Below are 12080 nucleotides of genomic sequence, written 5' to 3'. Positions count from 1 at the left end.
AGATTACAGGGTTAATTTGTAATCTGTTATTGTAATCTGCCAGGAGCAGTCTGGAAGGTGAAAATGCCAGGGGCAGGATTCCTCACCCATTTCCCAGTCACTGGGGCTTTTACTGCTGCAGAGGTAGGAGGCTCCTACCCATCTCTCCGTGAAAATGCTCACACAACGCTCAAGATGCAGTGCAGAGGCACGGTGATGGTATCTGGTTTCTTCTCTGTTCCTTTCCCGATCACTGCCGCCGCTCTATGTGCTTTTTGACCAGCAGAGACACTAAGCAAAAATTTTTACAGAACAACCTTAATAAAGCCCTCATGTATTTTATTTCCGAATAATTATAGGAAGAAGAAGTATAATCTATATTGGAGCTGCTCCTGATCTCGGGTCTCAGGGATAAAGAGCCAGCCAGACCACCAGTCAAAGCAGCCCCACCAAGCTGCTTCTACACAAACCCGTTTCTATTTGGCCTAGGAAAGGTGCCCGGACCTGGAAGGCAGAACTTCACCGCCCGTCCCTTCTGCTCACCACCACGCAGCATGGCACAACCAGCAGGGACAGGGACCCAATACCCAGAACAAGGGAAACCTCAGCCCGCTCAGGCCATCTATTTCCGTGCTTCTCTATGCTTACAGTAAAAAGTTTTTACAATATCTAACCTGATTCTTGTCATTGCAACTGAAGACTAAATTCACGACTTTCATCCAACCTGGGTCCTCCCATATCCAGGGAATAATCCAGATTCTTTTCTTCTCCACAAGAGGGAAAACAAAAGCCATTTTTTTCCCCTTCCATCTTGCCCACATCATCCTTCAAATAGAGCTCCTCAAACAGAACATGGCATCCCAGCTGAGACCTTATCAATCTGAATGGACTGGAAAGTTTTGCCCTGTGTTTGTCATTTATGTGCAGGCGTAAGGTATCTTTGCATGACGTCTGCCCGTTTCATAACAGCATGCCACTTTTGACTCATGTTCTGCTTGTGATATGCCAGTAAATTGGAGTTTTCTCCAAAGAATTGCTACACAGCCAGTTTATTTCCTCTCCTGTGCCTGTCCATTTAGTTTTTCTCCTCTCGGTTGTAACACCTTGAATTTCCCCTGCTGAACTGCATTCTTCTTTTTGCCTTCAGATCTTTCAAAAAATGCATCATTACCATTGGGATCATGACAACCTCCAGTGTACTACCTGGCTCTCCCAGATCTTGTTATCTACAAATGTGAAGAGCAAATTCTCTCTTCCATTCCCCAGGTCACTAATGAAGATACTGAACAGACGAGACTCAGAGCAGATGCTCGTAGAATCATTTCCACTACTAACAGTAATTCTTCCACTCCATAATTCTGCCATTCTGACTGTGAATTGTGCTTTAAGGACAGAAAAAAAAAAACACTTAGTACCTGTACACATGCAGCCTTCCTCAAACTACCATCGCTTGGTAATGAAAATACAAGACAGCATCAGAAGTGACATGTAAATCAGGAGCAAAAGAACAGGCTCATAGGTGTCACTGAACCCACGCATGGCCATAGACACGTTATCTGATCTCCATGTCTAGGTTTCCTCATCTGTCAGAAATTGTCGCTCTGTAAAATATTTGAGACCAAGAGACTGCAAATACTGTCAGTTTAAGAACAATATTATTACTATGCTGGAGAACACCCTTTTAATGTGTATCACCCATAGCAATTACGCCATGCATCTTTTATTGAAATTTTGCATTGCATAATTACATACACGTGTATTTGTATAACTAACAGTTACACAATAATTAATTAATTAGCTTTTGTTTCAGTAACTGTCAATGCTTTCTGGCAGATGAAATCTAAAAGTCTCTTTGGGGTTTATGGTCTCTCAGGTCTGAAGTCCGGCATAACACACAGCAATGAACATTTCATACATACTTCTTCCCTAAAGCCAGAAAGTTCCATATTCTAAGGACAGCATCAACTATAATACTTTTTGGACAATTGCATTAACGGGTGGGCTGACTTACAGAAGAATTAATAAGGATGATACTTCTCACCCAGGAAATGCAAAGTGCAATGAACATCTATAAAAGACTGAGAAGAGAATGTTTCAAGCAGCAATTGAGATCAATGTGGATCTTCTTACCTTGAAAATACAGGGCTGCTGAAAACTTAGTGTACCATAACAGAGAACAAAGCAGACAGCTCAAATCAAGTGATTCTTCTAAATAAGCCTGACAAGCTTTTATTACAAGAAAACTGAATTAAGCAAAAACCGGAGATAAGTGCTTTACCTGACATTTGGGATTTTAAAAGACCGAGAAATAGGAAGACATTTACAGAAAGAATAACATGTAAGGTCATCACCAATAAGAATTGGGTTTTATTCAAGCTATTGACAATAATTGAATTTTAGTTTCCTGCCTCAGCCTAGAGTTGTCAATTAATCGAGCCTTGCTTGCATGTGAACATTGCTAGAGGCCTCTTAAAGAATCAGTTGATTACAACTTTTTTCTTTTTTTCTGAAGGGTGAAACAGCATCCCTCCTTCTCAATTTAAGTAATGATCATCTATGCAGGTTTTATTATATTAAAACCCCACTTCAATTGATTCACATTTGCCAGATGCTGTCAGAATTGCTGACGGGTCCTTATTGCAGTCCAGGTCAGCATGAAATCACCACAAGAAGGGAGGGTCTGCAGCATCAGAGCCATCCCAGCCTTCTGAATGACCCCCCCAACCCCGTGAGGCGAGAACTTTAAAAGAGGAAGCCACATACAAAAGCCTTGCGGGGATGGGGAAACAGAGAAGCAAAATGGCACCTCTGCTTCGCAAGTAAACAGACAGTGACTCGGGAGTCAGGATTTCACCTCAATCTGCTTTTTAAATGGTTCTGCTCCAGTACATGCACTGCTAGGGATACTTCTACAATGAAAGATTTTCATGCTTTAATTTCAGAAATTACCTGGAACAGGACAAAGTTATTGAATGAATTATCTTAGCAGGTTATTTAAAAAAAGAAAAAACAAACCACTAGAGAAGCTTGTTAAATGTCATATTAGCAAACAGTTTAATTTATTAAAATGACTCCAGTACACCTCTGTGCTTCTACAACAGACATGGCATTACACATAACAGGTAAAACGTGGTAACATTCTCAAGGAAGCAGTATCAGGCTCATTAGCACAGAAACACAAGAGCAACAGTATCTTACATCACCTCCCAGCTCAACCTTCTTCTACATGGTGATTCATGCTTCTCTGTGGAGCAGGCAGTCAGTTGAACGCAAGTGTGTGTATATGCTTCCTAACCCAAGATAGGTGAATAAAGCCCTGTACTGTCAAAGAGAAGGTAGGCATGCCTCTGATGTCAGTGTGAGTACAAAGTAACTGTATTAACAAGTTTATGATCCCTGGGGGCCTGGGTAGCTGTGGTGGCAAGGGAAGTGGATTTCTACATTTCATCACTCTAAAAATGTGAGATCTACAAGATGCGTATGGAAAGATTAAGTTTCTTATACCATGAAAGATCCTGGCCCAAAAAGACCTGCACACCTGAGTAATATGCTCATAAGAATGATGAGACTTGTGTAAGTCCTTATAAGAGGAGTCTTAGAATACATTTGTGGTAATTCAGGGCCAGTCCTTTCTTCTTTACTGGTTAACTTTACCAAAATTAACTCAAACTGGCATTCTATCAGCAAAGGAAAAATGAGAGGTTAATAAAATCAGAAGACACTGAAGGTGTAAATACAGTGCAAAAGTGTTGGTTTTAGTTTTTGACTCTTACAGCCTGATAATTTTATATTCTGTGCTTTATTTTCAGGGAAAAGCATAGCTGTCATGGGTCATAATATACGTGCTTGCATATATATGTATACATACACACTTGCTGCAGAATGCAAAGGGCTTCCAGTGGCACATGATTCATACTACTGACTTCTCACATGCAGTTTTTTTTCCATACAAAACCAAACCAGTTTTAGAGGTGCCCCCTCCCTCTGCATATGTATTCATTAATGTGTATTCACATGCATTATTACCCTACCCAGTCACTGATTTATATTAACCAGTTTCGTTTTTTTTTAAATGCAAGCCGTAAGTTATCTTAGTTGCAACACCTAGCCAAACCACGCCAGTGACCACAGTACTCCTGGTTTTCACGGTAACTAATACATCAGTTGGCAGAACATTCTTAATAAAATGACTCAAGTTTTGTTTGCTTCATATTGCTTCATTTTTAAAAATCTTTTTGATGTACAATCTTCGCTGTCAGTACACTTCGGATTTACTAAAATGCAGTAAACTATGAGAGCTTGTTATTCAGAAGCACCTAGTCTTTTTTTGACATTAAATGGAAGCCATCAGCAACAACTGTTGTATGGAGCATTCATCAGGTTAATGAACAGTGCACATTAGCCAGTATGAGATGAAACTGTTTTCTAAATAGCTAGTAGACTTCACAAAACAAATTATGTGCAATGTAATCACTATCCTGCTGAGACAGCAGAAGGACATAAGAACAAACGCGACTCTAGGGTCAGTTTCTATCCATATTAATATAGCTTTGGTTCAGAAATTCTGTAAGTGTTGTAGAGCACCTGGTTTAGTGACAAAACACAAGCGTCTCACAGTGCTAACAGTATAATGCTAATAAACTATAAACTGCAGGTCTCGAATATTAATAGCATTTAATAAAAAAATTTACAGAAATATTCTTGTTGTCAAATGTGCAGTACAAATGCAAGCTCCTTGGCCACAAACTCAAACTGTGTGCATCAGTTTTGTGCTGGCATAACAGTGCAAGTGCTGGGATTCAAGTATGCTTTTCCTTATTTATGTTAAGCAACAGAGACTACATGATGAAGTTTGGGGGATTTTCCACCCACAAGGCCAGGACACAAGAATCAGGTGAAACATCGCAGTAATTGAAATGTTTGATTTCCCTCATATAGAAGGCAATCTAAATGAGGAAAAACACATTTCACAAGCAAATCAGTTTCACATACCACCAAGTTATTGCTTCAGCTAGATCAGCTGTACTAAAATACAGGACTACAGGTTGCAATCTAATCTCCACTCACATGAAGAGAAGACAAAATCTACAGTGCAAGTCCTCCATGCAAAAGGATCAAACTGCAAGACCAGAGTCCTGTTTCATAGGACAGAATTTATTCATCATTGTTTGTCTGTGAATTTTTTTTAAGTCAGTTAGATCAGAGTCAGAAGTACATTGTTTATGGTATTTCTGCGTTTCTAGCGGTTACTACTTCATGCCAATTCAGATCTGCTCAGCAACAGAATATAATAGAACACCCATTTCCAAAGAATTGCAAAAGTTATTGCTGAAATTTTTAGGGCCAAAATTAAAAATTATTTCACCAAATCAAGTCTTTACTCCACTTTAAAAAAAAAAAATCTGACATCCTATTAATTAAAAAAAAAAAAAAAAAAAAAAAACCAAAACAAACTTAATAGCTTTTTTCAATTAAATAATAATCTAAGATTTTACAAGATATTCACATTCAGGCAACTGTCTCCTGACTTTCATCTGGCTGAGTAACAGATGCCATAATAAAAACAAGAACGCTACTCTCACATTCTTCATGACAGCAGTGATTAGTGCAATTTACCACTGCATTACACAGCTCTAATAGTGCAAGGTGTGCCTGCTAACGTTTCTCACAACCATCTGCTACGTGATCATTATTCTCAGATGTCTGTAACTGTTATTCGCATTAGAATTTTGGCATTTATGTTAACATTTATGAAAAACTATGGCTTTATCCATGAGATATATATCCTGCCTAAGCAAAATTTTTAAACCATTTATTTAAAACAAAACTGAATTGGAATGAAAGTTACTTGTTTATGCCATAAGCTGTGTTGCCACTAAACTCAAGATCTCAGGGTTAGCTACAGATCACAAATATGTGTATTTGTGCATCTGGTACAGTCTTTAAAAGTATATTTAAAACATAACACTGATAAAACTTCACTCTTCATTTTAAATCTAATTCTAATCATTTATCTTATTTTTTTGCAACATGTTTAATTACTTGTATCCAAAGTGTCATCCAAGTATCGCTGCATTACAACAGGATTGGGACTGTAAGAAACCCATAAATGCATACATAAGAAGGCACTTGTCTTCCAGTAGTTCAAGTCAGAGAAGGCCTTACCCAGACAGCGGCACCTTACACTCTGAAGGATTAGCAAATGTCCCCAGGCTTTGACACAGTCTCAAAACCTGTCTTCATGTCCCTGGACAAAGGTGCTATATGTGGTCTATAATACCATGAAGCTCATGATGAATTCCAGTAGTTTTTGCCTGTTGCGCTGAGGTAGGAATGTAGTGCTTAGCTCCAAAATGGTGTCTCTTCTTTGCTTCGTCTGACTGAAAACCTAAAGCACAGCATGAATACATATAAGTATCACCATGTTCAAGGAATCACCTTTCTTTTGTGATTAAAAGTTTATGGTCTATACTAAATTTGGCCTCATTTGCAACACTCCCCCCGCCCCTTCTGGAAGTCTTAGATGGCAATGCCTTTAGATATCATTAGAATTCACTCAATGTTAAAGCCCTTCAAGTGGTACAGAAGGACAGAAACTGAGAAATAAGCACAGTGTATGATAGACAGCCAGCTCCTAACAGCGAGGGATAAAACACACATTCAAAAGGCATCTCAACTGAAAGTCTAAGCACTTTGAAAACAAGAATTCAGATGTTACGCTCTGAAAAGATGCTCAGCAGATGCCATCTAGTTCCACTTTTCCAACAGCAGAATAAACTAGAATTAAACAATGGATTTGATATGTGCTTTCTTCATAGCTCTTACAGTCTACAGGAAGACACCTTTACTGTAGGCTTTATTATAGGCTAACTAGTGTTAGATTATTTAATACAGCAGAATTCAAGGACAAAGACTTCAAAACCTGTATCTAGTGATACTTTGCCTAAATGCTGATGCTTTCAAAATTATAATGCTAAATCCCATCTGGCATTCAGGAAGCCATGTCATTCTGATGAAAGAAACTCTTCATTTGCAAAATCTAGATAGGCAATTTAAAATTCAAAATGATAGTGGTAAAGTGCAAAACTGATCTGTTATTTTAAAGATGATCTGTATCCTCATGGTGGACACTGAAGGTCGATTAGGATGCTTCTGCTGGAGCATCAATCATTGCTAAGCCAAAATTCAGTAACTAATACTTTTGGAAGATTTAAGCAGTCCTTCAAACTTAGATTTAGCTGTCACTAAGCACAGAGCAGGCTCTCAGCCTTCCAACATTGTCACTGATGTCCAATAAGGACATGGAGCAGAGCAGAGAAACTTCACTTGCTGTGAATAAAAATGCCTAGTCACCTAGCCCTCATCTAGCCAGGTTTTCTCAGGGGCAAGAAGTGCCCTGTTCTGCACTGTGTGCTCTTCTCCTACAGCCCTGAGCTTTAAGGAAAGCAAAATGCTCAAAACGCACAATACGTTTGCAGAGATAAATTCACATATTTTAAACTGACACCGAACAGGTTTCATGAATTGTCAAAATTGTGCTTATTATTAAAATGAAACTTAACAGTCTCGAAATTTGATCACCAAACACTTACCCCAATTTCCTTAAAGACTTTCACTGCGTTTTTCACATGACTGTAGGTAGCACTCTCAGCTGCAAGAAAGAAAACCCAGAGATAAACAAACTGCAATTCAATTTGGGCTACCTTATGCTCGGAGGCACAGAATGAATCAAATCCCTTTCCAAAACGAGTTTAACATACCATATACAGAAACATTCTTCTCCGTCCTGTTTATTAAGTGCCTGTGTAACTTTTGAACGTATTCAGACTCTGAAACAGGACCACTAAAATTGTGCACGAAGATAACAGCAGAGCTATACGCCTCCAGTAAAGGTCCCAACAACCTCTGCAGGAAAGTGATGTACTGCTGGTGCTCTTGAGACTGGCTCACCTAAGAAAGGGCAACAAGAGCTTAAGTGACAGAGACCAGCGGAAACAAGAAATGACCTGCAACACAGCACACAACAAAATGGCAACCCAAATAATTCTTAGTACAAAAAGGAGTACAGGGGCACAACACAGCACATTATGAAAACATAGCAAAAAAGCAGTTTATCATGAGGGACAAAACAGGCACTGCATATCACAGATCAATGCTACTTTTTTCTCATCCAGGATATTAATAACTATTTTCCGAAGATAAAATTAAAGACATCATACTGTTCTGCAGCCAATAGAAGGGTTGCCATATATTCACAGAGATGGACACAAGTCTGCAAGTGTTAACAAGATATCCTAAAGAGTGTTTGTGTCAGCTCTGTGAGAAAACTGGTAATATGCCTAAGATCAACATGATCAATCTATGAAATGAAATTTAGGCTGAAAATAAATACCAGCATAATGTGCCACTTTTAGAGTGTGTGCTGTCAGTAAAGAATAAAACATTTAGACACTAAAGATACGTGAGACTTTTGTCAGTTTTCATGACACTAACCATTGCCCTTGCACCTCCCTATAAGATTATTTGATGTTTCTTCAGCTGTCTTCCCCATGGGAAGGAGAGAAAGGTGTTTTACTGATTGTGACAAAATACAACAGACTAATACTGTGAACCAGCAAAAAAAAATTATCATAACCCCTCCTGAACTAGTGAAGTAGTTTGTATCTCTTTCAACAGACTTCAATGTATTAGCCTTAGGATAATATTACCTTCAGGTAGCAATCTCTCTGCTCTTCTCCAAAATCACTGTCTTCATCTTCCTCGTCACTTCTCCAAGATAATGGCTCAGGGAGTTTTTTATTCCATTGCTGCTCTGTAAGACTGGGGCTAACATCCTCCTGATCATCCTGCTTAAATTTGAAAGACAAGGTGGTAAATAGGTAAAAAACCCAAATTGAGGCAAACAATAGGTTTATTTTATAATCTCATCTGACTTAATCAGTCCATTCATTAACCAATACTTAAAGAAAGCAGGCGAGGCCCAATTGTAGACAGGGTTGAGATAAGCAGAGAAAAGAGAGATTTGGTGAAAAAGACTGTTTTTCTTTAGTTTGCCTGTCATATAAAAGTGAAAATCTTTGCAAGCATTGCCGAATCTTCCTACCAGAGGCCATGCAGTAGCAGGTGCCAAGAAAGTGTTTTCAGTTGTGTTAGGATAAAAAGTTGAGATGCTATCTGGATGTGGATGTTGCTAACCTCCATACTACTGTTGCCTTAAAAGACAGAGTAGTAAACTCTGCGTTATTATATTGCAATAGTTAAAACCTCAATTAATGCAGAACGCCATAAGTTGTTATGTGGAAGTGGTAACTTACTGCCTGTAATGATGCTGCTCTTGTATTTGTCCCCACGTGAGATATTGGTTGGAACAGAATGAGCCAGTTTTAATCACAAAGGCCTCAAATCGTTTAAATCTTGATTATGTTGAGACATTAAGACCCCTCTACCTGTTGCATCACAGCAGTTCCTTTCTGCTAATCACCCTGACAAGCACCATCCAAGTTTAGCCTACAAATGCCCCGCAGTAATCCACCCTTGGAGCAAGACACAGATTTACACTTACACTTATTAGCAAGTAGGTGTCTTAGGTAAGTATACATTTCTTCAGGCTTTTGAGATGAGTGTGTGACAGCAAGAATACCACTGGTGGAATTTCTTAACTTGAATATTGTGAGGGAAGAAGAGTTTGTTGTTTGCTTTTCATCTATTTAGTAAAACCATCTATTTTAGTAAAACCATTAATTACTAAAGTGCTTTGCAAAGCTGTAAAGTATTGTGAAGTTCACTTGCAAGGGCATAGCGAGGTAATCTGCCAGAGACAATAATGCAGGTGTGTCAGGATCAATCAAGCTCAATTTAATGGGAAATTTATCAACACATTAATGTCAGCAGTAAACTGAAATAATTAGATGGGGCAGAAACTAGCTACCTTTCTTAGAGAAGAGGTTGTAAAAACCCCACAAACATTTCCAACCTATCAAAAATCATGAAACAATTGTTGCTTATAGTGTTTGCACTGATTATGCAAATTCTTAACATTTTAAAAGAAGTAAGCAGGTACAGAGGTTTTCTAAGTTCAAAGAAATTTACTGATGGAATGTATCTCCTTTTTAAGCATTCAAATGTTGCATTGCTGGTGTATATCAGACAACACAGACAAATATTTATATACTGCCTAATAGCTATCTATATCCTAGCTATAAACAGCAAAGTACCAGACTCAGCAACCAAAACTTACAGAAAAACCCTCAAGACAGGTTTCACGCTTGAGTAGACAAAGGTGCGTATCTACTGCTGTTCACACCTATTTTCCTTACCTGTCCCCAGGCATGGAACATACAGGTTTCTTCCTAACCCTCTGATTAGCATTCACTTTTGGATTTATCTAACAATGATTACAATCTAATGCATGACAACATGTCAGTACTTCAGACAAAAAGCAAGCAGCAGTAACTCCAAAAGAGTAGAATGTTTAATATCCAGTTCTATCACGTGAATAGTACCTATGGTTACATATATTAAAAATGGAAGCATGTAGCAAAAGCTACGCAGCAAGATTAGAGTGAAGCAGTGGCCATTAACAAATACACCAGAAGCAGCTCTGGCCTCCTTTGAAACTGGAGAGCTGCAAGAAGAAAGCAGCCAAACATGTAACTCTCTTCCATGTGTTCTTTAAATTTTGTTGCTTCCTCCTGGGCACCAAGGTTTGTTTGCTGTGCACAAAAAAAAGTTTGGGAAGCAAAAGGTATGCTGAGTCAGCTGCCCCCTGGTCCTCAGGTTTTCTTTACATTGTACGCCTCTGGCAGATTGCACCACACAGCGACTCCAGTGCATCCCTGAAACTGCAAACTGGGAGTTACTGTACTCCTCGTAGCAGAGGAGGCTTACAATAATTTTGAGACCGATGCAAAGGAATCAAAGAATGACAAAAGATCTGGACTACTAAATCCCGTAGAGTAGAAAGTCAACATCCACGTAGCTATGCTACAATTTGAAAGGGCTCCAATAATAAAATGAATACCCATTTATTTATTTATTTATGCACAATAGTAAAATAAATCCCCATTCTATGATTCTATGATTTTACAAGACAGTATAAAATATGTGTCTTTCCTAGTAGGTTTAATGGTACAATGAAATTACACACAGAGTCATTCATAGTATCACAGGATGACTATACCCAAATGTCTGACGCTTATAAATGTAAGAATGAAGTAGTATCAGTCCTGGACTTGTTAAAATTGTTACAAGCCTTCACTAACAGCATATATGTAGAACAAGACTCAACTAAGAAGCATAAACTACCTACAGCTGAAGTGAAGTACAAGAAACAAAGCTCATGTAGTATCTCTATCACCTTACCTCGGCCACCAGAAGAATACCGTATTGTATCAGCCTTTCCACAGATTCATGGCAAACTTGATATATCACCTGGCAAGGCTGCACAACAAAAGAAATGCACTCAAAAAATCACGTCCATTATACCTATTATAGCAACACCAGTTCCCTGTTCAGCATGAATGTTTTAGATACAGCAGTATTATTCCTTTTAAGCAAATTATGAAACTTTTACCAGCATAATCCCAAGGCACCACTCTTATGTTTATCCTGGCAGACATTAAAAAAAATACAGTGAAATAGGATATTTAAAATTTGTCCAAGTTTTTTGAAGCAATGCATTACTACACTGGTAGAAAACTACATTAAATATTCTCCCCTTTTAATCGCCTCTAACCAAATTTTAGTTTGTTAACAATTCTGGAATAAAATCATCATAAAACTAAAATCACTGAGACTCATACCAGTCATTTATTTGGAATTTAAAGGAAAGTACACTTTGAAGAAATTCCCTTACGTGTTTTGAAACTGAATAAAAAAACCCACCTCTTTTACACTGTTCATAATCATGTTGGAAATATTTTCAAAGTTAAAAAAAAAAAAAAAAATCAATTATTAACTCTGAAAGCAGAAGGATAATATTACTAAAGAACCCCACCATCTGAGCTACATTACTGCCCAGACAAAAATACTAAATTTGGCTTATGCTTCTTTTAAAAAGGCACAAGTTAGAAATATGTGTGCAAATTTAAGAACTAATTCAA

At 38.2% G+C, this 12080-nt stretch overlaps 1 protein-coding gene across 1 annotated transcript in view; it reads right to left on the bottom strand.

The window, feature by feature from the left end:
• Positions 1-6250: 6250 nt before the first annotated feature.
• GPAM (glycerol-3-phosphate acyltransferase, mitochondrial) overlaps positions 6251-12080 on the bottom strand; it is a gene marked incomplete at its 3' end in the record, with an annotated part of 28555 nt that continues 22725 nt past the window's right edge. Inside the window, exons 16-20 of the mRNA XM_082308957.1 lie at positions 11341-11418; positions 8688-8828; positions 7740-7929; positions 7572-7630; positions 6251-6367 (exon numbers count right to left, since the gene is read on the bottom strand). Coding sequence (XP_082165083.1) covers positions 6251-6367; positions 7572-7630; positions 7740-7929; positions 8688-8828; positions 11341-11418 — 585 coding nt within the window. The remainder of the gene's footprint in view (positions 6368-7571; positions 7631-7739; positions 7930-8687; positions 8829-11340; positions 11419-12080) is intronic.

This window comes from Platalea leucorodia (genome assembly GCF_965183815.1).
Source record: "Platalea leucorodia genome assembly, chromosome: 4".
Lineage (NCBI taxonomy): Eukaryota > Metazoa > Chordata > Aves > Pelecaniformes > Threskiornithidae > Platalea > Platalea leucorodia.
Note: the sequence above shows the minus strand (reverse complement) of the source record. Positions and strands in the feature narration are given on the sequence as shown.